Source organism: Chelonoidis abingdonii, chromosome 4, assembly GCF_003597395.2.
Source record: "Chelonoidis abingdonii isolate Lonesome George chromosome 4, CheloAbing_2.0, whole genome shotgun sequence".
In the NCBI taxonomy this organism is placed as follows: Eukaryota; Metazoa; Chordata; order Testudines; family Testudinidae; genus Chelonoidis; species Chelonoidis abingdonii.
The window spans coordinates 123,164,888-123,191,429 of NC_133772.1; the positions used below are offsets into that span (position 1 = coordinate 123,164,888).

The 26,542-nt window shown below is 43.0% G+C and overlaps 1 protein-coding gene across 2 annotated transcripts in view; it reads right to left on the bottom strand.

Annotated features, from left to right (window-relative positions):
- Positions 1 to 561: 561 nt before the first annotated feature.
- The window catches only part of TC2N (tandem C2 domains, nuclear), a 49,307-nt gene continuing 23,326 nt past the window's right edge, over positions 562 to 26,542 (bottom strand). For both annotated transcript variants that reach the window (XM_032787467.2, XM_032787470.2), the window contains exons 4-12: positions 23,724 to 23,891; positions 20,155 to 20,246; positions 19,476 to 19,551; positions 16,946 to 17,046; positions 15,570 to 15,686; positions 12,124 to 12,315; positions 10,345 to 10,459; positions 9,481 to 9,680; positions 562 to 3,598 (exon numbers count right to left, since the gene is read on the bottom strand). In XM_032787467.2, the coding sequence (XP_032643358.1) occupies positions 3,488 to 3,598; positions 9,481 to 9,680; positions 10,345 to 10,459; positions 12,124 to 12,315; positions 15,570 to 15,686; positions 16,946 to 17,046; positions 19,476 to 19,551; positions 20,155 to 20,246; positions 23,724 to 23,891 (1,172 nt within the window). In that variant the 3' untranslated portion in view covers positions 562 to 3,487. The remainder of the gene's footprint in view (positions 3,599 to 9,480; positions 9,681 to 10,344; positions 10,460 to 12,123; positions 12,316 to 15,569; positions 15,687 to 16,945; positions 17,047 to 19,475; positions 19,552 to 20,154; positions 20,247 to 23,723; positions 23,892 to 26,542) is intronic.

Sequence of the window (26,542 nt, forward strand, 5' to 3'; positions counted from 1 at the left end):
AAAACTGGAAAGACATTTCATGAAAATCCTCCCCAGCATCAAACCATAAACCAACATTACCGGACTGTATCTACAAGGTGCGTGTTCTTCCATTAGATTACTTTCTCTGGCCCTCAGCTGTTCCTTCCCACAGCCTCTCTCCCCTCTAAGAAGAGCATATTCCAAAAACATTCTCATCCAAATCCAAGTATGCAAACCCATCATGTGTGAGTGGATTTGAAGTTAACCAATAAGGTAAACTCATTTTCCATACAGAGTATGCAGACAGTGTCTGTGCACTCTGTATAGGCAGTGAATAAGGAATTAGTAAGGGATGAGTGATTGTGTAAATACTTATTTACAGATTTATTTTTTAACATCCCAAAAGATACAGGAGCGCAAAAAGGTTTGTGGGTTTTAGATATCTATACATTATACATCCAGCTTATTTATCAAATTAAAGCCCAGAGTGAAAAATATTATTATTCATAAACAGCTATGTGAAGATATGGAATGAAAAGAAGCTAGGTTTAGCTCTGGTGTGCCAAGGTGGCACCACAAAAATAAATACATATTGGTGCCACGTGCACTGAAGATGAACCTCAAATAGTTATTCTTCAGAGTCTATAGCTGTATTAAAATTCTCTCTCACTTTTGGCCTACCTCTGAAATAAAACCCGAGTCCTACAGTGTGCTGTGTTCTAATGAACATTTTAGAAGCACTTCTGTATCAGTAAATATTTGCTCGTTCCACAGTACAGGTTAGTATGGCTTTCAAAAAATGTAAGTAAACACTACAACATCATTGATTAGATAGGAAGTGGTTTATGTTTTAAAAAATACAAATGGAGAAATTTATCCACAAGTACTGGCCCCAGTCCCAGGCTTTGCTCTGGCCACTTTTCCCCATTCCACCAGCATAAAGCAGCCCTAAAGCAAACAGATCCAGCCCCTGCAGTACCTCGCCTGCATAGGGAGATCCTTGTGCGGCACAGAGTAGCCATAGTAACTCTTGCAGCCCTATTCCACTCCCTGTGTCTGTGATGTTGCAGTCTATATGGTTTTATAAAAATATGCTAATGAATGAATATAATGTAACTGGAATATGCCTTATGCAAAACATCTCTTGTAAGGTATCAATACAAAACTTATTGTCTGCTGAATGTGGTTATCCTATTTGTATAAAGATATTTCTCTTGTAACTGAAACGAGAAATATGAAATATAACTCTGATGGCCTATTGTAATTATGCGAATTGTGGGCCATTAATGGTGTTTTGGAATCTTAATGGCTCCCATCAACCAGGACAACTGACTGGATGGCTCTGTTTGCAGGCAAGCCTTCCTGTGAGTCAGGCTGCAAGGAATGAAAGCTTGGGGTCTTACAGTGACATGTGATCATGTTACATGAACTGGAATCCATCTTTAATCTGGTGCTTTTCCAGTGGAGGGGGGGGTGGAAACCCAGAGGGACAAAGGATTCCCGCCTTATGCAAAAGATATATAAAAGGGTGGAACAGAACAAAGAGGACAGAGAGCGCCATCATGAAGAATCCCCTAGCTACCACCTGAGCTGGAACAAGAACTGTACCAGAGGAAAGAATTGGGCCCAGGCCTGGAAGGTGTCCTGTCTGAGGAAAAAAAGCTTACTGAAGCATCTCTAAGGGTGAGACTATCTGTATTCAGTTTGATTAGACATAGATTTATGCATTTTATTTTATTTTGCTTGGTGACTTACTTTGTTCTGTCTGTTACTACTTGGAACCACTTAAATTCTATTTTCTGTATTTAATAAAATCATTTTACTTATTAATTAACTCAGAGTATGTATTAATACCTGGGGGAGCAAACAACTGTGCATCTCTCTCTATCAGTGTTATAGAGGACGGACAATTTATGAGTTTACCCTGTATAAGATTTATTTGGGTTTAGACCCCATTGGGAGTTGGGCATCTGAGTGTTAAAGACAAGAACACTTCTGTTGGCTGCTTTCAGGTAAACCTGCAGCTTTGGAGCAAGTAATTCAGACCCTGGGTCTTTGTTGGAGCAGACCCGAGTGTCTGGCTCAGCAAGACAGGGTACTGGGGCCCCGAGCTGGCATGGGTAGAAGTAGTTTTGGCACATCACGTGGCAGCTCCCAAGAAGGTTTCTGTGATCCAACCCGTGACAGTGTCAAAATAGCAGAGGCTGCTGGGAGAAAAGAAGATCTGTGCCTCACCACTATCCCTGGCTACTGGAATGGCTCTCTGTGGCTGCTGCCAGCTGGCACAAGGTAGAACAGTCTTTGGGCTCTGACTACTGCTTGGGGTGACCCCAGGATCCCTGTGTGTTCCCCACTCCTTAGCTGTGCTAAGTGCTCCAAGGCCACAGCTGAGGCTCTACCCCCTGAAGTGTGCTTATTTGTAGAGATGTTCATTTCATTCTGTTCAAATGGAGTCAAAACTCATGCGACCCCCTCGATCTTAATGAAGGGGCCCCAAAAGGGAAGTACGTACGTGGGCAGACTCCCACTGATGTCAATGTGAGCCTGCCCAACTAAAGGCTTCGCATGGAGACCCATGACAGAGAACAATGGGGAAAAAATCAGAATCAAGCTTCTGCTTTCAGAGACTTGATACCAACATTGTTATAGAATCTGCAAGGGAAACAATGTTTGTTGCCTCTTTTACTTAAAAAAGTAGAAAAAAAAAAAGTGGCCTAAAAGGGGTTTGTTTATTTTTTAAATTCTGCTGCTTTTGTGTTGTCTTTGAAATATCAAGAATATCATGTCTTCATTTCCCTGGTTTTGTGAAAGTCTCAGGAGGATGGGAACATTCTCAACCCTTAACGGAAGTGTTGTGATGTTGCATCTTTTCTCCTGTTTATTCAGGAGTTACTTAGAAAAAATAGTTTGTTCAGACTGTTTATAACAACACTTCCCCTTGCAGTCTGATTTCACTTGCTTGGTATCAAAGAGATAATCCAGCCAGTTCTCCAGTCATCTATAGACATTTCCAGGGAAGATGAGAACTGCGTTTCTATTGTTACTTAAAAAGTTCAGAGAAATCTTTTTGGGAAAAAAAAACAAAACCCCAAACCAAAAATAAACACAAATCCCCTTTCGAGCCTTCTATAAAGAAGTTTAAAATGCAAAAGGGCATATGCTCAATTCCACACCCCCCTTTTAAAATATGCTTTACATTTACATAAACATTATATTATATAATCCTTCTTGGAAAAACTACAGTAACAACAATTCACTTCTCTAGGTAATGCTTTACTTCAGTGTACAGTTTCACTAATTCCCAGCTGTTTTTATACCAGTATTTTGCCAGCAGTACTCTGTGAAAGCTCTGATCCCTTTTCCTTTTGGCTTATTCCAGTTAACAATATGTGATGCAAGTCCAGACTCCCTGAAACATTCAAGTAGGCAGTATTTTCCCTCTTCTTATCTGTATTAGTTCATTTTAAGAGTGCAGGATTTTCTTGTAGCAAGTCCATATCAGTACTGAATTCATCTCTGACATCCTTCAGGATGGATTTATGTTATGCCATTTAATGACTACCTTTTCGGGGTTTGCGATTGTATCTCTCCACTGATCTGCTGCTTCACTACTATTGCTATTAGAGCTTAGCCAGACCTGTGGTAAGAAAAAAAACAAAAACACACAGCTGAGTTGTCATACAGATCACATTACTGGAGCCTCAGCCAATCCCCTCAACATTACTTCTGAACAGTGCATGCACATAATGAAAGCTGGCATGTATCTGCAGAGTAGAATGAAAATCTGTCAAAGTTAGTATGGTCTGGCCCAGGGCTGGGAGCACAGGGTGTTAAAACACTGAGTTCAATTTCTGTCCTGGACAGTGACTAGGAGTTTGGTGGATTCATCATAGGCAACAACATACATATCTCCACCAGGCAACACAGCCAGTTGAGCATCATTTGTGATCTCTGAATTCCATGGGTGCTGCAAGTCAACACTCAGGAGGAGTCTCAGAACTCATTAGGTCTCAGAATGGCTCTACAGAACTTGCACAATGCATTTAAATTCACAATTAAAAAACAGATACGGCCTAACTGTGCATTCCATTGAACTTAATAGACTTCTTGCCCAAATGAACAGGTGGGTGAGGTAATCTCTTTTACTGGACCAGCTTCTGGTGATGAAAGACTAAGGCTTTGTCTACACTTAGTTTTGCAGCGCTGGCCGTTACAGCTGTGGTCGTACAGCTGTGTACGGCCAGCGCTGCAGTGTGTCCACACTGACAGCGACCAGCACTGCAGTGTGTCCACACTTGCAGTGGTTGCAGCGCTGTTGTGAGTGGTGCATTGTGGGCAGCTATCCCACAGAGCACCTCTCGTCCCATTTGTTGCTGTGAAAGGGACGGAAGGGTGCGGGTCATTCCGCTTCCTTTCCAACGACCTGATGCTGGGAATCGGACCCCATGGCCTAAGAGGGCCCCGCACCCTTAAGGCACTTTTTTTTTTAAAAAAAAAAACAAAAAAAAACTACTCCGTCCCAGCTCGGTCTGCTCCATGCCGTCCCTTTGAGTGAGCGCCGCGGGAGCGCGGCATGGCCCCGCTCTCCCAGCTAAGAGTCCACCGGCGCGAGCGCTTGCGCGCTCGCGGCCGGGCTCTCAAGCCATAGAGAGTGGGGGGTGGGGCTTTGTCGCCTCCGGCCTAGGAGAACAGAGTCGCGGAGCTGCCCGCCTCCCGCCAGATGCACGGCCGCCCGCGACCCGGCTGGAGCATCCGGCCAGAGCACGGCAAAGCCCGCGACCGGCTGGAGCTCGCAGACGCTCGGCAAGCCCGCGACCCGGCGGAGCTCTGCCCCTTTAAAGTAGCCCGAGCCCGGGCAGTGAGGGGTATTTTAAAAGTCCTGGGCTCCAGCTGCTCTGAACACCCGTCCTCATCCGCTGAGTAGTGTGAGGATCCAGGGGGTGGGGGGAAAGAAGCAGTGGAGTGTGTGGGGACAAGCAGGGAGCCAGGGGGTGAAGGGACACCTAGAGGGATGGAGCAGTTTTGTGAGAGGAAATGGGACCCAAGGAGAGAGTGAAGATGAAAGTAAGTGAAAGCAAGCTCTGGGGGTGTGACTAGGGGCTAGGGCAGAACACAGAAGACACCAGCATTGGGAAAAGGAGGCAATGAAGGTGGGGGAGCAGTCTGCGATGTCGGGAGGGATAGGAATGTAATGGTAGGAGTAGGGACGTGCGGGAGAGGCCCTGGCGTGAGAGGTGAGGGGGGATAGCAAGGGAACTCCGGGAGCTGAACAGACTGGCATGGGTGGAGGAATGCAAGGAGCCCCTGCTGTATGGCCACAACGGCAGCAATATAAATAAACCAAATGTACCGCATTGGCTGAGTAGGGAAGTTGAATTGAGTTACCATGGGCTATATAAGGGAAAGAGCTTGCCTCTCCATTTCTCTCTATCTCTGTAACAAAATGTTGTCCAACTGGTGCTCCGCATGCGTGGTTACCTGTGCTAGGGGTATGAGTCTCAGATGAATCTGTGCAAGGCTTATGCGCCACCTCCACCAAGTGGAGGAAATCAATACCAAGGGTCACAGGACTGGGAAGCGTGACTACCAAGAGAGGGAATAGGGCCCGGTGAGGCAAGACTTGGGAATAGTAACTCCATCAGAGTGGGCAAGAGCACAGGGAAAGACCCATGAGGAGGCAAGCTGAGTAACTCTCCATGGGCTCTAGTTAAAAGGTCTGGGAGAAAGTTTTGCAGGGAAGCCAGAGCTGGCAGCAAGGTGGGAAGACCCCTGGAGGGGAAAGGATAGGAAAGCGTTTCATTAGAGACAGGACGAGCATGTGGAACCAAAAGTCTGAGCTGGTGTGGAAGAATTTTATGGTGTGATGAACTTTAAGTTGATAACTCAGATGTCGCAACAGGTCATGGGTACTAGAGAAAACACCGGCAGCGCCTGCATGGTTAGCTATGAAAAGTGACACAGTGGAAGGGGGGGCTGCTATGTGGCTCACCTGGGAAGGGGTGGGGTGGGGGTTGCTTCACTCTGGAAGCCATGGCGTTTCTGTGGCTTGTGGAAAGCAAAGAGCAGCTACAGGGAAATAACACTGAACCCTACACCCACATCTGCCACAGCAACTACTCTCAGAGCCATCTTGCACACACAGCTCACCTGGGAAGGGGTGGGGGTGGGGGTTGCTTCACTCTGGAACATGGGGTTTCTGTGACTTGTGGAAAGCAAAGAGCAGCTACAGGGAAATAACACTGAACCCTACACCCACACCCACATCTGCCACAGCAGCTACTCTCAGAGCCATCTTGCACACGCAGCTCACCTGGGAAGGGAACCATGGGGTGGGGTTGCTTCACTCTGGAAGCCATGGGGTTTCTGTGGCTTGTGGAAAGCGAAGAGCAGCTATAGGGAAATCAATGGGTTATTCCACATCTAGGCATGCTTGCAGGCAGCCATAGCCCCCTGCTCCCAAAACATTTGCATCCTTATAATAAAAGCTTCTTACCAGGAACAGGCTCCTCTGCTGGTTCCTCACTACCAAGTCCCAGCAGCTGCGACTGGCTAGCTTCTTCCTAGCTGGAAAATAGCTCCTGCCTACATGACTCCTGGGAGTCTCCAAACACCTCAGTAGCCTCCCTCTCGGGTTCCTCTACAACCTCTCCCTCCTCTCCAGGCTCTGAGCCCAGGGCAGTGGAGTGCGAAGTGATGACCAGAGAGGCTGAAGAAGGAATGCTGGGATAAGTCCTAATACCCTGGAGGCCAATAAAAACGCTGGTGAGTGTCCACACCTGATGACCAGCGCTGCATCACCAGCGCTGGTCTCGCTACACCGGAAGCAGACCCAGGTGTACAGCCAGCGCTGCAAACAGGGAGTTGCAGCGCTGGCTGAGCTTTTAAGTGTAGACAGCTGCTAAGTTGCAGCGCTGTAACCCCCTCACCAGCGCTGCAACTTGCAAGTGTAGACAAGGCCTCAGAGACAAGCTTTCAAGCTACACAGAGCTCTTCTTCAGGTCTGGAAAAGGAACTCAGTGAGTCTCAACTAAAGGCAAGGTGGAACAGATTGTTTAGCATAAGTGGTTAACACATAGTCTAAAAGGCCATTCCAGGTGAAATGGCTGGAACAATATGTGAAGGAATGTGCCCATACCGTGTATAATCATGCAAGAAAAATCAGTTTGTCAGCAGTGCACAAGTAATAGACAGCAGATACAAAATGAGGAAATAAAGTGCAGAGCAAAGGAGGAAGTTTCTGTCTAATCATCTCCCTCCCACATTCCCACCCCCTCTTCCATTAACAAAAGGTATTGGGACAAACAGAACTCTATTAATATTTGTGAAGGCTTTTCATTCTTTTCTCCATGATTCAGAGGACCAATCTTGCTAATACAAATCCCAATGATTAAAATTTGATTTTTTGTCAAAATACACTATGTACATGCAATCTTGGCTCTCAGAGCAGTCAGTGGGAATTTTGCCAGCCAGAGGACCGAAGGATTGGGTCACCAAATAAAGATCACCAAATAAACTTCTTTATGCATTAAAATAGTCATGCTTATGATCAAAGACATACCTACAAACAGCACAATCTAAGCTTTAAGTTGTCTTCTGAGAATGTCTTCCAATTAAATATCACATTCTCTAAGGAATGAAGTTACTGGATTCAGCTATATTCATCTTTTTCCAGTTCTACAGCCAGTTGCTCGCAGTGGATTTTTCCTATGGCCATGTTTTGTGTCTGCCTGTGTTATATAGCAATGTCTGCCTGTTTCAGCCTAAACAAGCCTTTCCGAATCAGCTCTAAAGAGCAGAGGTAGTGCACTTTTGTTTTCTTCAAAAACACCCCCCAAGATTTATTATTAAAACGAATCCCATAAATCAAGATGAAGTGACAAAGCTTGACAACTGCAGCATCATGCATGTTATTATTTACTCCAAATTAAAATAGCTAGAAAGCACAAGCCTATATTTTCCTTTTTTAATATAGTTTTACTAACAGGATCACAATGAGATCCAGCACAAGTGTGGAATGCTGCTCTATCCAGCATGGGGAAGCTCACCTTATGATCACTCATGCTAGGATATGGCCTCCATAGCACTAACAGCTTTCCAGTAACTGTGCATGTTTCAAATGTCACACGCACAAGGTATACTGATACAATAGGAAGTTACATGTTTACTGTGATAAAGAGCATAGGACCTCAGTGGGATGTGGACACCATAAAAGGTAGTGAGGCTCTCAAAAAATCCAGACATTTTGGGGTTCTAAAATTTAGGTGCATGTATTATTTTATGGCTCTCAGAGAGACAACTACTACGTGGCTCTGGAACAGATCAGACAGCACTGAGAGTGGGTTATCAAGACCGACCTGTGCTCCACTAGAGACAGAAAGGAGAACAGAAGAGAAGTAAGTTGGGAGGGAAGATTTTAAAGAGCCAAACTAAAAACTCCTGGTTAGTAAAAAAAATGTAGCCACATGGTACTTTCAGGAAGGTGCAATGGAAACCACCAACTTTATCATAAAAGAAAATATTGCATTCTCCTCAAGCATTTTATCTAACAGCAAACAAATATCATTATGAGGTTCAAGATAACAATGGAATTGTGATCAGGTCTTGTGTACTCAGAATTGTGCTAGTTTCAACATCCATTGCAATAGATTCCTGAGCTTCCTGCTTCCCTTTCAGGGACTTGAAAGGGAAGCAAAGGTAACATTTAAGGTTTTAATGGTAGGGGACGGGAGGGGAAGCAGTCATTTAAGCTCTTGACATTTCCTTCTCTGCATACTTGCCTAAGCACTGCAAGCTGATACACCCTCTTTTTGTAGAGGCTATTCAGAGCTGCAGTGCTCCTGTGAATGCCAGATTTGCTTTACTTTAGAAAGTCTAAGCTATTGTCTACACTAACGACCTCACAGTGACACAGCTGCGCTGCTGTAAGGTCTCCCGTGTAAATGTTCTATGCCAGTGGGAGAGAGCTCTCTCACGAACATAATTAAACCACCCGTAACAAGTGATGGTAGCTATGTTTGCGGGAGAGCGTCTCAAGTCGACGTAGTGCTATTCACGCCGGCACTTTTGTCAGTGAAATTTTTGTAGGTTAGGAGGGTTTTTTTCCCCCCACACCTCTGACCAACGAGAGACCAACAAAGACTTAGTTGGTTAGGTATTCAGCAAGGAGGAGTTTATCTGTTTGTATGTGAGTGAGTGAGAAAGTGGTATTTCACATGGTGGGACTCGGGGAAGAATAATCAATGAGCCCAATCTTGTGAGGTACAAAGTGCATTCTGAGGAGCAATGAGCACCCTCAACTACCACTGCATGGCACTGTAGGAGCGCAGCACCACTCAGGAGATGCTCAGTTCCTTGTAGGACAGGACCCAAAATTGCTACTGGCTGTTTATTGAACGAAATGGTTGACATTCAGAGATTACATAACTTAGTAGCTAAGCAGTGATCCCGGTGGGTAAATTTTTAACCTCTGGATTTATGCTAGTTACCAGTGCTTGGGGGTGGGAAAGAATAAAAACCAACCTGTCCCAGGAAGTGTTTTCTTCTCACTGAGGACCTGCTATAGAGTTTGATGAGAAAATTAATTCCTTGTTCATTCGGGCTAACAGGAAAAATCATCATTTCTCCCCACTTCACTTGGCCATTGGTGGATTTCAATAGACGAGTCTTCTTCTTACAAATCAACCCTTCTGTACTAAACATTGAAACCTTCACAAAGAAATCTAGAATAAAGGAAAAATGTGAGACACGCAAAGGGGGTAGTGCACTAAAATCTGACGAGCCACGTGTGTAGTTTATATTCTAATAATTACCCAAAAGCCAGGGCTGCACAGAGGATTGAGGGGGCCTGGGGCAAAGCAATTTTGGGGGCCCCTTCCATGAAAAAAAAGTTGCAATACTATAGAATACTATATTCTCGTGGGGGCCCCTGTGGGGCCCAGGGCCTGGGGCAAATTGCCCCACTTCCCCCCCCCCCCACCCCGGGCGGCCCTGCTAAAAGCTGGGCCAAATGTATTCATATTTACTTAAACATTCAAGAACCATACAATAACTTTCATTAAAATCACACATGCCTAATACATTCAATAACATTGAACTGATTAACACAGCATCCAAATGGCAAGGGCAGGCTAACGCTCTTGCGTGTCAGAATTAATATTAGGACAAAAGAAAACCCCAAACACACCAACATAGCATCAAACCAAACAACAAATTTAATCTAGTCTGACGTCTGTGGAAACGAATCTTGGCAATGGAAATCTACTGCACTATGTAACATTAGCTTGAGGTTTGTGCGGAATGCTATGAATTGCCAGGTTATTCAAGCAGTACTCTACCTATTACAAATGCTTTAGACAGGAGGCATGAGACAGCCGACGTACTTACTTAAAGAGAGCGGTGTGGATGAGCTTGGGAGGCTTTGGGCTTCAAGAATCTGTAACTGAATCCTGCTGTTTATTGCTTGAAAACAGGTTCCTATTTGAAGTTCTGCTTTGCACACCTATAAAAAGAAGAATGTTGCTTTAATATCTGGATTAAGTTGCATATAAACTCGTGAAACACATGAATTTACTTATATGGATATTGAAATAGAAACCAGATTTATTCCACAAGCACCCAAAACGTGCTTTGGTGACCCTTTCCTGTGCATTTCTGTATACTGAGGTATAGACAGATAAATATCACTTTATTCCATAAATACCCTGACACTTACTCAATGTGTTTATGGATGACCAGAGGCTTTGGAGTTTTACTATGTAAAATGTATTTGTTCCATAAACAAACACAGTGTAAATGTAATAAGATCTCTGAGTTTAATAAACATTATACAAATGAAATGCTCAGGACAAACTTTAAGACCTGTTGGAGTATCTTAGAAAGCTCTCTAAAAATAATGTCTATGATTGTACATTATTTCCAGTATCTCTCTCCCTATTTTGAATTATTAGGATGGAATTTCATAAACAAAATCTGAAAGCAAAATTTAGATTTTTTTAACCAGGCAAGCCTCAGAAGTTGGCTCTTTGTAGGGCTGCTTGTGTTTAAGAATCAGAGAGGTAGCCATGTTAGTCTGGATCTGCAAAAAGTGACAAAGAGTCCTCTGGCACCTTATAAACTAACAGAAGTATTGGAGCATAAGCTTTCATGAATACCCACTTCATCAGACACAGGGAAGCAGGAAGCCCAGGAATCTATTGCAATGGATGTTGTGTTTAAGAGTTCATCTGAATCCTACCACTAATTATTTAATGCTCTCGGATGTCACACACTGAGGATTATAGATTCAGGTGAAGAATGAGGAGCATTTATGGTTATTCAATAACAATATCTACACATGGCAAGTATCATTTTCATTGGAACATTATGGATTTATTCAGATGCAGTTTGCTTCCAAATTCATTAACTCAAATTTGATTTATAGAAAATACTAGCATCTGTGCACATTTTCATGGCAAACATATTAGAGGGAAAACCCCACAATGAAAATTAAGATGATCCTGCTATTGTGACACACGCAGTTCTGTAACAATGGCCATATTGTGAGTGTGTCACTGCACTGGGCTTGGGAACAGCAAGTGAACAAAGCTTTTATTAGATTTCTCAAAAGATAGCTTTACTATAGTTTCTGATTTAGTTGGTCCAGGTTATTATTATTCTTTCCTGTAACACTTAGCAACCACCTGCTGTTTATTGCTCAGTTAACTGCCTGAATTATTGCTCTAGAGCATGCAGCTTGAATACAAACACATTTAACTGGTTAAAACATCAATAAAGAGCAAGTAATACTACTTAGTACTTTTAATCCATAAGAATTCAGGCTGTCTACTTTGTGTGAACAATAAAGATCCAAGGGCTGAGAATTTGTCACTGGTCAAAAATTTCCCCAGTTGCCACAGCGTGTGTTCTGTGTAACAGCTGGTTGCAGCCCTTCACCCCAGAAGCAGCTGAGTTTCAGGAGCTTAGTTATAAAGTGTACAGTCATAACATCTTTTGGGATGAAATACAAAGTGCAGGAAGATATTAATTGTAACACTCATATTTCTAGAATTAGTCTTACACTTGTGATTTTACTTTTCTTCCCATTAATTTTCAGCTCTCTTTCTAGTGTATGTGATAACACTAGCTACCACGGGTATTGTGCATAACTGGTGATCAGTCACTTACTGAAACTTTGGAAGGCGGAATTATATCCAACCAATGATCCGATTCCTGTGAACTGAGCTCTCGTAGTGGCAGGGCACACTCTCCAATTGTTTTCTTTCGGGGAGTCTGAGTTTGGATTTTAAACACCAGTCTTACAGTCTGCAGAATTTTCAGTTTGATAGTAAACACAAAGGTTTCCATGAATTCAATATCCTGGAAGAAAGGACACATATGTAACACAACAGTACAATCAAAACAATGAAGAGCCCTATACAGCATTGAAACCCAGGGAAAAAAATGTTTTAAGTCCTACAAAAGGCGTAATTGGAAATATTCTTAAGCTGTCTTCGTTGCCTAAAGAGGTGTGTTTTTATAGCTAGATAACTAACACAGACTAACTATCTCGTGTGAAATCCTTGTAGAGAGAGCGCTCTGTACATTTTACTGCAGTGTAACTAGGCAAGGTCACTTGCGGATGAGAGATCAATCGTGTGATACACTGCAGTAAAAACTACATGCACCAAGTCTCGCTGTAAAATTCGAGGAGACAATTAAAACTCCTTGGTTATCTCATCGTAAAAACACACCTTTTTTGGCAGTGCAGACATAGCCTTACAAAGTTCTCAGTCAGGATATTCTCTGTCTGGTGCTGATTGGCTATTTGAGCCAACCCCTCCTACCCTAACTCTCTCATTCTTTTCACTTCAGCCTCACTCCACCTGCCCTCCACACACCCCTCTCTGCCCCACCTGTCTTTACCTTCTCTGATGACTTTCTATATAGTTAATCCCCTCCTTACTAACCCCCCAAAAGGAATTCAACAACAAAAACAAACAAAAAAATTGTGGCACCAACATTGATGTTTATAAACCATTCCTCTGCTTGTATGTTACACCTCTGGCTCCTTCCCTCTCTTTTAGGCTATGAATCCTTCAGGACAGGGACTACCTACTACTCTGCCTATCCAGTACCCAGCACAGTGGGGTCTCATTCTCAGTTGACCTCTAGACGGTACCACAACATATCATTGTGCTCTCACAGAAGTCAGTAGGAGTTTGGGGATTGGCTTCCACAAAGTAGGCCCCTAACTTTAGGATTTCTATCCCCTTTGCACAAGCAAGGTGAATCTAGGCCTGTCTTTTTCTCATTTAGCCCTCCTGACAGGTTAAAGTGGATGCTCAGTCATTAATCAGTCAGTAGGACCCTGACACATGAGAAATGCAGGGTAAAATTTAAGGCACCAAATGATACAGTCCCCAATTCATATTTGTACAAAGAAGCAGGGAAAAGTGAACTCAGAAAAAGGGTTAAATTGCACATTTCTCCAGAAGGACTGGAAGGATCTAGATGTGTTGGGTAACATTTCAGACTGTGCCACTTTCTCCCTTCACGTCCAGTTTTAATAATCAAATATCACCAAAGATAGTCATGGTGAGAGAGGCAAGCTTTTGAGCTTACACAGGGCGCTTCTTCAGGTCTGGGAAAAGTACTCAGTGTCACAGCTACATATAAGATGGAACAGATTATTTAACATAAGTAGTTAACACACATTTCAAGAGAGCATTCCAGGTGAAGTAGCCCATTAACATACCTCCAATCATAAGGGAGAAAGGAAGGGGGTGGGAAGGAACCTGGGATAGCGGGAGTTGCTAGTGGGTTATAGGTTGTTATAATAAGCCCTAAATCCAGCATCTCTGTTCAGTTCATGATTTTTATTGTCTAGCAGAGTTAAGAATTTAAGTTCCAAGGTTCATCTTTTGAAAGTGGTGTGCAGGTTTCCTTTGTGCTCGTCTCTCTCACCAACAGAAGTTGGTCCAATAAAATATTTCTGGGGGAATTCTGTGCCAAAAAAATTAAAAATTCTGCTCACAATATTTTAAAATTTTGCATATTTCATTTGTCAAACTAACGCAATATAATCATGCTGGTTTCAATTATTTTGGTAATTTATTTAAACTACAATACAGTGGATGGAGAATGAGAGTGGGAAGCATGGAAGGAAATCCCCAAACCCCCTTTTCCTAATAGTAAAGTAGCTAGGTTTGACCCTTTACTTCTAATTATTAGTCATCAAATATATGCAGCCGTATGCTCAATGTTATATCATAGGCAGCTGAAGAGCAAGTGAGGGCTAGGAAATCAAACTCACAATTTATATTGGCTACCGACCATCTCCAGAAAGGTCGGTAGCAAACAGTTCATGGAGCACATTTTGATAGGAAATTTTTTCCAGTACAAAAATTTATACCAGTTCTAATCAATAAAGCACCATAAGCATTTATAAGGCCACAGTATCCTTTACAGTAAGGCTCCTTTTCACCACTCAGGCAATGTGAAGGAGCCTTATAACTTTTATACCTGTTTTATACTCCTCGGGGAATTCACTAAGAAGGCAGGCTGCTTCATTCTGCTCTGCCTGAGGGGATGAGCCTGCCTAATGCCTACATCTCCCATGCCTACCCCTCCACGCAGAGTGTGCCGCAATAGCAAGAACTCTCTCTCTCTCTCACACACACACACACACACAAACACCTGCCCAGCCTCCTCCCGCACAGGTGGTGGTTTATGTCTCTACCGGCTGCTTTGGGTGTCTACACCGATGTGCCTGCACTGCCGGGGAAGGGTGCATGACTACTCTTGTGGCTTCCCTGTCAGAAGTCATTTGTCTGCATGGAAGCAAAGAAATCTGCGGATAACATGAATTCTGCATGTGCGCAGTGGCACAGAATTCTCCCAGGAGTAAATAAAAGCTATTACCTCACCCAACTTCTCTCTCTAAAATCCTAGGACTGACATGGCTAAGAAAACACTGCCTACAAAGATAATCATGTCTTGCTCCTCCACTTCCCCTCAATACTAGTTTATATTTTCCGAAGTGTACTATTAATTGTCACACTTAGAGCCAAATTCTTGTTCTTTGTGCAGAGGCAGAGTTAACAGGTTTGCACAGGGACCTATGCAGAGATGGGGGCAAAATGAAGCCTCCACCTCCCCAAGCCAGAGAAAACATGAGGAGAATCACTGGAGTCATGTACACACTCTAAGGCAGTGTCTTAGCCAGTGGGTATATGTAACAACTGCACCCACTGGCCATATGCCTACACTTCTCCTGATCTCTCCTCTGAACTGCTGCAGAGAAATGCACTGCAAATCAGTGCTCTATGGATTTAGTCCCCAGTCACTCGAACTCCATCTCCAATGGAGCAGGAGCAGGGCCTCAACAATTCTGCTTTTTTCACATTTTCTACACCTGCAAAAAGAGGGTAAGTGAAAGAGAGAGGAATGGTGAGAGAAACAAGATTTATCCCTTTTTTAACTTCTTAGAAGTCTATAATGATAATTTCCTGACACAAAACAATTCGTATGGATAACATGGTGCAAAGAAAATGAATGAAGTAGAAACAGGATCAAAATAATTTATGTTTGCAGAAAAAAAATGTATTGATGTTTTTTCTGCCACCACTTACATTGGAACCTTCTTTGGCTGAAGATTTGAACTGCACTGGCTTAGGCAACATCAGAATTCCTTTGACAGAGATATAAGGATTTTCCCCATAACTAGAAGGCCAGCTCAGATCTTTGCACTACGACATTGAAAACAGAGAGTCACTTTAGACAGCACAGACCCCAAGCTTTAGGCTAACGCAGAAGCATGCATTCTTGTTTACTATACGGCATAAGGAAAAAGCTTCAGGATATATTTTGAAGGTAAATCAGAGCACGTGTGATGTCCATGTTGCTTTAGAGTTTAATTTTTCTGCAGCAAGGTAGAATAGTTATCCAGGAAACTTTAGTGAATTAATTATATGGTATTACAGTAGAAATCAGTCAGGAAAATGCCTCTAAGGTAGTGTGTATTATTTCATGCAAAGTTGCAGGGTCCCTGGCTATTCAAACTTCCACTACCGCAAAATCATTCACAGTTCATGGAATTGTGTAAACACTTGCTGCACATGCAAACAGAAAAGCCACAAGAAGTTACATCCAAAATATACTGGTGTTGTGGTTTTGCCACTGAAGTACTGGCAGAATTAAACATGGCTTTACTCTTGAAATAAGATGCAGTGAAGTAATCACATGGGATCTGATTCTGCCACTCTTGCACACTAGTTTACTCCACAAGCAGTCATACTATCCAGCATGACTATCCATGGCTAAGGCTACGTTTTAGTCACAGGTATTTTTAGTAAAAGTCACAGACAGGTCACGGGGCAGTAAACTAGAATTCACAGCCCGTGATCTGTCCATGACTTGTACTGTATATCTCTGACTAAATCTTGAGTGTGGGTGGGAGGGGGGCAGGGATGTTGCTCAGGGGGAGGGGGGCAGTCCACGGCCCAGGGCCCCTTGCTGGTGCTGGGGGAGGGTGGGGTTGGCGAGACTGTCAGGCTCCCTACCCGGCTCCTCGAGGCTCTCCAGAAGTGGCAACATATCCCTCCCTCAGCTCCTAGCTCTGTGCACTGCCCCTGCCCCAAGTGCCAGCGCCGTAACTTCCATTGGCCGGGAACTGGAGTCACACCAGCCGCTGCAGAAGTCACAGATGTCCCAGAAAGTCACGGAATCTGTGACGTCCATGACAAACTCATGGCCTTAACCGTGGCAGAAAGAAGTCCATTAGTTATTAAAACAGTAAAAATCCAGGAGGAGATGACATCTTGAAAGAAGCAAGGAAAGATGCATCACATTTAGGCCAAACTGAGGGTATATTTTGATACTTCAGTTTTGAGATTGTTTTACAGAAGCAAAGAGCTCAGTCTAGCTGAGAGAACTGATACCACAGATTACTAAGTACAATAAAGTCTCCATCTGAGTCAGTTATATAAGCCCAGCAATATTCTCTTACATGCAAGATTGTGATCCAGATCTGTTCTGCAGAAGGAACATAACACAGTTTCACATTCATTCTTCCAAAGTCTCGTTCATCACCTGATAATGTAATGGTATCTGGGGAAAAAGCCAACAAGTCTTTTTAAAAGCCTTGGAACATCTTAGAGCCCATTCTGAAAAGCTGGGACGCTGTTCAGTTTTGTGACCCGCACATTTTAAAGCTCTCAAACCGAGTTTGAAATAGTTCAGATTTTAAGGCCAGGAGGGACCAATAGATCTTCAGTTTGACCCCCTGTATATTACAGGGCATTAAATGTCACCCATTTGCTCTGTATTTAGCCTAATAACGTATATTTGATTAAAACATTCTCCAGAAACACATCCAGTATTGATTTGAAGCCATCAAGAGATGGAGACTCCACCACTTATCTTGGTAACCTGTTCCAGTGGTTACCCACCTTCACTGTTAAATCTGTGCCTTATTTCTAACTTGAATTTGTCTGGCTTCTGCTTTCAGCCATTGGTTCTTGTTATGCCTTTTTCTGCTAGACTAAAGAGACATTTACTAGCTGGTATTTTCTCTCCATGAATGTACCTATACATAAGGCTAAGATTTTGTCTCAAATATTTTTTGGTGAAAAAGTCATGGACAGGTCACGGGTAATAAAGACAAATTCACATAAGTCCATGACCTGCTGGTGACTTTTACTAAAAATATCTGACACAAAATGGGGAGGGAGATGGCTCCAGCACCCATCGCTGCTGGGGTTGTGGGGTCCCCCACTGTTCATGGTGGCCAGGGAGTTGTGCGTAGGGCCCCCCCGCCCCCCAGCTGACTGCTCCAGCCCCACCATCCCAGGACTGCAGTTACAGAGGTCTCTGGAAATCACAGATTCAGTGACTTCCACAACCTCCATGACAAAATTGCAGCATTACTTATACACTGTAATTAAGTCACTTCTCAATCTCTTACATAAACTAAACAAATCAGGCTCTAAGTATCTGACTATAAAGACATTTTCTCCAGTCCTCAAATCATTTCTGTGGCTCTTTTCTGCACCCTCTCCAGGTTTTCACCATCCTTTTTCAAAATGTTTACACCAGAACTGTATGCAATATTCCACTATTGATCTCAATAATAATAGTGGTATTGGATTGCAAGTTTCTCCATTAGAAGAGGAGGACAAAGCTATTACCACACTTCCCTTTCCCCCTCCCCCACACAGAGTTGACTAATATCCTAATTAACTAGCCAGTTAACTCAGGGTGGGATTTTCCAGAGCACTGAAACTTGTGCTCCTATAGGTATATCTATACTACATATCACAGGGTGCGACTACAGCTTGAGCTGACATACCTGAGTTAGCTTTAATCTAGCTAACTCAGATCCTGGAGCAGTGAAGCTGTGGCAACACATGCTTTACAAGCATGCCTGGACCTCTGGCTAATTACTCATGGGCTAGCCCATGCTGAAGCTTGCGCTGCCACAGCTTTGCTGATCTAGCTAGCTTTAATCACACAAGTTGCAATTATGGCATCTCCATACCTTGGGTCACTAAGGTGCTCTTAAAAATCCCATGTTCATTCTCTCAAAGGAAAGCTGCAGATGGAGGACTAAGTAAAGTAGGCATCCTACACGTCAAGTTACAAACTACCTACCAATTGTTTTGCTCAACACCACTCCATAAAATCACTGTCGGCAGTAATACAGTATAATACAGTGAAACCTTGCAACACGAAATCGCATATAACGTGATCATGGGTTGACTCCCCTTTAAGGCAGATACTACTTAGATAATGTTTTCACAGTACTACACAGTACCAGTGGTCCCCAACACCATTGCAGGGGAGAGAAGCTGCAGCCCCGCGCCTGCTGAGGACAGAGAACTCCAAGGCTGCGGGTGCTGGTGCTCTCTGTCCCTAGCAGACGCGGGCCGCAGCTTCTCTCTGGCTTCTCCGGGCGCCGGTGCTTTCTGTCCCCAGCAGGCGCGGGGCCACAGCTTCTCTCCAGCTTCAAGAGAAGCCGCGGCCCCACACCTGCCAAGGACAGAGAACTCTGGGGCTGCGGGCACCGGTGCTCTCTGTCCCTGGCAGGTGCGGGGCCGTGGCTTCTCTCTGGCTTCAAGAGGAGCTGTTGCTCCCCGCCTGCCGTAGACAGAGAACTCCGGGGCTGTGGGCGCCAGAGTTCTCTGTCCCTGACAGGCGGGGAGCTGCGACTTCTCTTGAAGCCGGAGAGAAGCAGCGGCCCCACACCTGCTGGGGACAGAGAGCACCGGTGCCCGCAACCTCAGAGTTCTCTGTCCCCCGCAGGCGGGGTTGCGGCTCCTCTCCCCTGCCGGACACTAGGCGGTGCACATAATGCACCGCTTTGGGGACCACTGACAAACTGAGTGTTTTGAAACTTTGCTATACCACGACCCTGCATTTAGCACGATGGAAGTTGTTGGACCCCAAATGTCACATTATAGCAGGATTTCACTGTACTTAGATATCACTGTGTGAAGGCAATTATTCCATTGCTGGTTACAAAAACAAACAATTATTACCCAGGCTCCTGTTACTGCCTTGTGAATCCTTCTTCGAGGAGGTACTACTGGGTACACTGGAGACTGAATCATATCTCTGCAAAGAAAATGCCTCTTTAGTCAGAGCAGTGAGTGTGACAAAGAGCCCAGCAAGTTCTGATCATAAAAGATGGGACACACTGATAATTGGAAGGATGTAAATTGAAGTTCTCTCTCATTCCTTACTAACCCCTTGAAGCTGACAGTGCAGATTTCCTTGGTGATGGGATTTAACATAAAATGCATTCACAGTCAGCGTTGATTTTTCCCCCTACTGATGCATGAAGATTCTGTCCTATTTGCATAAAGATCTTACTAACTCCTCTTTATCTCCTGCTGCACCAATGGAAAACAAACCCCTTACATCACCCCACTGTCCAGTTTTATATTTTGCAAGGGAAGTGCAAAACAGGGAACCACAGTTGCTTATAGTTTTCTGATAACCAACTGACTCAAATGTCCCAACTATACTGTGGGGGAGAAGGGAGGGATTAGGAAAGAACCTAGTGAAATTATTTACGATTTTGAACTTTTCCCTCAAGCTCTTCCACTGCACATCAGAATGGCCCTTAAATGTTTACTCTTGAAACGTGATGGTATCAGGCACAGGTACACAAAAGATAATGAGTTCTGGGTGTAGACTAAGTTATTAAAAACTCACCTGGATGACACGATGGGGTGGATTTGTGAGATCAAACAGCGAACTGCTTAAGCCAGGTGATCCAGGAAGCGTGTTACTCCTTAAATCACAAACTGAAACAGAAAGAGACAAACATATTTTCTTTGAACAGCAGGAACTAACATTTTTACTGTCAGGAAAAGAAAAGAAGAGAAAGCAGTTCTTAGTAAATGCCAGATTCAAAGCCAAATTAATTAGATGTTTGTCCATCCCTAAACTTGCTTATTTCATCCAGTCTAGAGACAAACAATTATAAATTTGAAAACATTTGTAACCGTTTAGGTGCATGTGGATGTTCTGCATGGTAGAGTACACACACGTGTACTCCAGAGCCATACCCAAATCACTGCATTTTTTTAATATATTATCTACAGGGTTATACACTGTAACTGCAAAGGGCATGAAAAATAACTTTTGTAGTGATATTAATTACAGCATACAATACACTTTGCCACAAAACAAAGTCTAGGTTAGTGACAGTTCATACCTGGAGTGGGAAAAAAAAATTGTCTGTGGCCTTTGCTGAACAAGTTAAAATAACCCTTAAAAGATAGTTTACGGAAAGTGCCTAGGGGGGTGGGATAAATCATGAAAAATTGCAACTCTTTCCATTTTGAAAGGTTAAGACCCAGCTCCCTTTCATTTTGAAAAAAATCAGCATTTTTACGAAAAAGGGATACTGAAAATGGAGTTTTGAGTGAAAGAGTCAGTGATTTATGAATTTTGTTTTGCGGAGGGAAAAAAAGCCCTGGATGAGAAAGAGCTGGTCATCATTTTTCAAATGAAAAGCTACTAATAACTTAAGAATAAATCACTAAGAAAAAGACACAAGGAAATGAGAATTTCCAAAAGTTTTCGCAGCTTTTATTTTACTAATAAATTCAAGAAGCCATTAGGTGCTCAGCAAATCCAATCAGGCTACGTGCACAAGGGTGCACAGTTCACACTATAAGCAATAAGGAAGTGCAAGAGTTAAGGTTTCAGCAGCAAAGTTAACGCTGCTGCATTGCACACATCCTGCAAATTTTATAAGATCAAATTGCAATATATAGAACTACATATATAACCAGAAAAAGGGAAATGATAGATGCCTTAGAAATACCTATGTGCCAAATACCAAACTTACATCCTCTCCTGCCTCCTTATTTCTTCATGCACTTCTCTCTCCTCCTCAGTGGCAGGAAGTAGCATTGCTTATGGAATGCCTTAGCAAAGAGATGGGTCTTATCTTTAGATCTGGTCAGGCTTGGGATTCAAGCTGACCTCCTTAGTTAAGGTTTTCCACAACAAGGGTCTCATCACCAAGAGTGCTTTGTCTTCTGCACCAAGGAGTCTTATCCTTGGCTGTGCCTGCTGCAGTCTCTCTGTAGGTCATAGTTGTGTTGCTGGGTCACAGGGGAAACTGGTCTCAACTGTCCAGTTCCTAGTGACTTTTGTAGATTAGAATTAGGACTATAAAGTCAGTCTGGAGGCCATAGTGGCACAGAGAACCAGTGAGTTATCATTAACCTTTCTTGCTAAATGAGCAGACTGCTGCATAGTGCAGTTTTCATGTTGCATCTACATTTAACTTCAGGTAGATTGAGTTTCAATAGTTTAACTGGGAGGTGACAAAAGTGTATTATATCACAATAGCAAGGTCCTCATTTGAGAGGAAGAGCAGAGTCTCCTGGCTAGCTGGAGATGGTTGAAGACAGAACTCATCTCTGTTGGAATCTTTTTTTGCCCAGAAGCCATGCAGAGTGGCTGTGCACCAGCCAAATACCCCAACATTAATAACAGAAAATACACCTTAACATGGGTGAGTTACTGTCACTGTTTTTCAGAAGCTTTTTAACTCCATCCCAACATCAGTGTTCAAGAGGCCTGCAAATACCTCTAACTTCACCATGTTGACTAATTTCCAATTTTAAATCTACTAGAAGGCCACTTGCCACACTGGTTTCTTTACTGCCTGGTCTGTATTTTCCAGTATTTTCAAGAGATTTCCATTATTTGCAGTTCAAAAGGAGGACACAATGAAAATTTGGATGTTGTCGCTTTCAGTTGCGGCCTCACTACCTCCAAAAGGAAATAATCAATTTTGCTTAGTATGAGCTGTCATGACAGAGTAATGCTCTTCCTGAGAGGCAAAAAGGAAAAAACAGTTCTGACTTGGCTTGGAGGAGGGAGGGGAAAGCAGTAACAGTATTCAGTTACATTTTAGTGAAATCTGTGGGTCTGGGATCACTTCCAAATTATCTTTCTTTGTTTGCAAGAGAGAGACAGGACTTCTGGTCTGTTTACAAAATCTTATACAGAAATATTGTGTTACAGAAACATGCAAGCCCTTGAAACATAGTTTTGATGTAATGGAAACAAATGAGCTGAGGCAAGCCCATAACTTGATTTAATACAAGGTGAAAATATATTTACTAAAATATAATCCACATGCAAAACAGAGGAACTCTCAGACTATTGGGAAACTGTTATCCAGTTGTTTACTCTTCTAGCTAAAGGAAAGGATTACAAATCAGCTGGAGGTTTTGAAGATGGGATATTTACAGTATGTTTCTAGTACAGCTCATTGATATTTTACAGTTGAATAGACTGACAAAAAAGAGCGGCTTTTTCCAAAACAAGAAATGTTCACAAAAAATTGGTAACCACAATTTAAAATTTTGTGAAATTTTATTTTATAAAAAACAAAAATTTTGATTAACTCATTTTCAAAACTGCTTATTTTGAACCCTATGAAATGAAAAAAATTCAAAAATAATTTTTCCCTTTACGTATTTTAAACCAGTTCTAGTTTTAAGTTCAGAAGCATGCAACACAGTGGCACTTCTTCATGCTGCAGCACAGCAGGCTTAGGAGAGTACCAGCTAGATTTTCAAAGAGGTGACAGAAAACTTGCAAGGGAAGAGTGTATATAAAGTCATTAATAGTGCAGTTCTCATGTTGCATCTATATATAAACTTCAAGTAGATCGAGTTGCAATAGTTTAACTGGGAGGTGACAAAGTATGATATCACAATAGCAAGGTCCTCATCTGAGAGGAAGAGCAGAGTCTCCTGGTTAGCTGGAAATGGTTAATGACAGTACTCATCACTATTGACATCTTGTATTCGGGCAACTTCTGTTAGTGAAAGGAAGAAGTTTTTACACAGAGTTCTTCTTCAGCTCTGTGTAAGCTCGAAAGCTTGTCTCTTTCACCAATGGAAGTTGCTCCAATAATAAATAGTCTCAACTCTTTCACTTAAGTGTCTAGTGAACAATAGTACTTGCTCTCACAGGTTTATTAACATTAAGATCAAGTGTCAAATATTTTCTTAGTGTGTACCAAAGGTTGTATATGGGGTCTTTTAGGCCATAAAGAGGCAAGAAGCAAGAAGAGTTGTTGGGAACAAGGAGGAGGAGCCCGTATCACATGACCAGCTACTTCTGTGGCCAACGGGACCACAGTTTGAGAATTGTTGTATTCGGACATACCTTCCATATTCCCAGTGGGTGCTCTCTTCTGCATTTAAACCTTCTGGTGAGAAAGGAAGGAGAACAGGATGAGTTCTTACCTGATCCATATAATCTCACATCTGATTTTTCTGGGAAGCGCCTAGTCAGATCCGGTGAAATATGCTGCTGCCTATAGAATGGATTATACACCACGTCACCATGGGGCCCTTGCTGGTATATATTGGAAAGTTCTGCTTTCCTGTCACTAACAAAGGCTCTGGCAGATCCTGTGAAGCACAACATAAGCCACGTGTAAGAGTCTTAGCAGTTAATGAATGTATTGCCACGGTTCATTAAGCAGGCAACATGCCTTTCAGGCAAAGGACACTTTGCCACCTGCTTAGGAAAAACTAACAGGTTATGTCAGATTTCAGCACTCTTAGGAATTACTGGCACAAAAATGAAACTGTACATTGAGAAATCATGCACACACACCCCTGGGAGTTCCTTAATATAAACCTAACCTGATTTATACATAAGATAGTTCCAAAGACAGAGAGCAAGACAAATATTCACAGGAAACTGGGCCATGTGTGTAGAGAACCTGTGCTTCCACATTGGCTCTATCCCCCTAGGGCATCCCACTTTGCTATAGTAGCCCCAGAACCTTCAGGAGGGTCTAGAAAGAAGAGAGAATATAGCCTGTGGCTGTGTATACTCTTCGCTTAATTTCAGTAGGATACCTATCAGTACAGAGAAGTAAAATGACTTGCCCAAGATCACTCACTCGTTGACTCAGTCAGAAACAGACCATAGAATCCCTGTCTCCCACCGGCAAGCTCAGTTCCTTAGACCATAGCCACCCTACTTTTCTTTCCTCTTCTTCTAATGAGTTCAGGCAAAATATGAAGGTCTTGGTAAACAGAACAATAAAACAGACTGACATAATTTCATTTTATTTATCTGAAGCCCCCCATCCATTCCTCTAGATGGTGTCAGAATGAATAAAAAACAGAGACTAACTAAAATAATCCTATGTAACAAAGAAATGATCGTTCAGGAATTCAAGTGTGATGGAAGCACTAACACCAGAAAGTTAAATTAGTTTAGAGCAAATTCAGCCATTTAGATTAATATTAATATTAACATATGGGGTCAGAAACAGGTATTTCCTTTTGCTAGCTTAGCTTCTCATGTAAGATCATGAGACAAACTGTGACAAGTCTTGCAAAGAAAATTTGCCAGAGCATAAATCACTGTCAGTAGCTTCCTGCTTATGCCCAGAGTAACCCTCAAAAGTGTGGCTAGTTGAAAAGCACTGGTATTCTCTGTTGACAAAATGTTATAGCAACTAGCCATTTTCAAAATACAAAATGTTTTGATAGTGCAACCGTGAAAGATAAGACAACTCCATGCAGTATCTTTGGGGACCACTGTATTACATTTATGAATGGTTTATGTAAGATTGTGTTCTACTCCAGTGGGGAGCAAACTTTCCCTTATTGTTAACAGAATCTGTCCATGCCACCCCTCCATTACCACACAGCCAAGCTTTCTCAGCAGCCAGGCTGCACTCCTAGGGCAGGACCAATACCTGCCCCTCCCGCCTTGGGTTTCCAGGGTGGAGGAAGGTGTATGTGACAGTCTCTGGGGGCAGAGCCAGCACTGGGCACAGAGGTTGACAGGAGCAGAAATCGGTGCACCACAGGCTGGGTGGCCCGCTGAGGTGAGTCAGGGTGGAGATGGCACTCCCTCCCTATCCCTGGTGGGGGCTGGTGCAGGCCCCACCACACAGGGCTAGCGCAAGCTGCCTGGTGCCGCCGCTTGCCCCCCGAATGTTCCTTCACACCCTCCAGTTTGCACATCACTGTTCTACATCATGGGGGATGGTTATCACAGCTCCTCCTGGTACAGGGTGAGGAAGGGCTGTGATTAAGGCAAGTTGCCAAGACTGAACTGTACCAGAGAGATAGTCCCTCCACATGTGGTTTACATATACTCATTCAGACTGGGTTCCCCCAACAACTAGGAGACTAGTAATGTACTTTTGGTATAAAAAGCTGAATTTAAAAAAGACTTCCTGATCCAACAAATGGATGTGCACTTTCTTCCAATTCTGTTGAAAGGTTGGAAGGCCATTTGCCTACTGAACTCTCCACATAGAAGATGGGTGATTCCTGGCACGTTTAGTAGGTACATAGGACATTTTAAGGTTTTCTCTGTACGCTTGTGTCATTAAAATACATGTGCTTGCTTTGGAGAGATGTGTGGTAACTCATAAATGCTGGCCTACACTGGTCATTGTCCCTGGAAAGAAAGCCACTGAGTCACTGCTGCTGCCAGTGGGTCATCATCATCCCATTCCTGTCATGGGAAGTTTGGCTGGTATGGATGTCTTAGGCCTTTTCTGGTCTCCAAGACCTTACAGAACTACCTTTTCACATTGCTTTTTTTTTTTTTTCCTTTTTTGCAGGTAACTTGTTTTCCTCCAGGTGTCCTCCTCTACTCTGAATGAAACTTGAGACTTGGGGGCTTTGTTGATTGATGTCAACTTTGAACATTTCTCACCTTGCAGAATAAGTGGGTTCCATACTGTGAAAGTGTTCCTCAAAAGCAGCTCTTATGGATGGCAAGAGAGCAGTGACTGAGGAAAAGGCAGGAGACTGGGCTTCTGGAGACATTCTTAATCTCAGAATCTGCCAGAAATGTTTACAAAAGGGGCATTCAGCCTAGGTCCCCAAAGATGTAACAATGGCTGAACTGCAGTTTCTAGGACCTATATATTATTAACTATTACCTAATTTCTAGATGCATGGATTTTTACTAAGAATGTAGGGAAAAAAGCCAAAATAAAACACCAAACCCTCATTTTGCTATAATGCCAGGATAAAATTAGTTTAAACATTAGAAACAGAGAGACTGTCTAAAAGCAAAATTC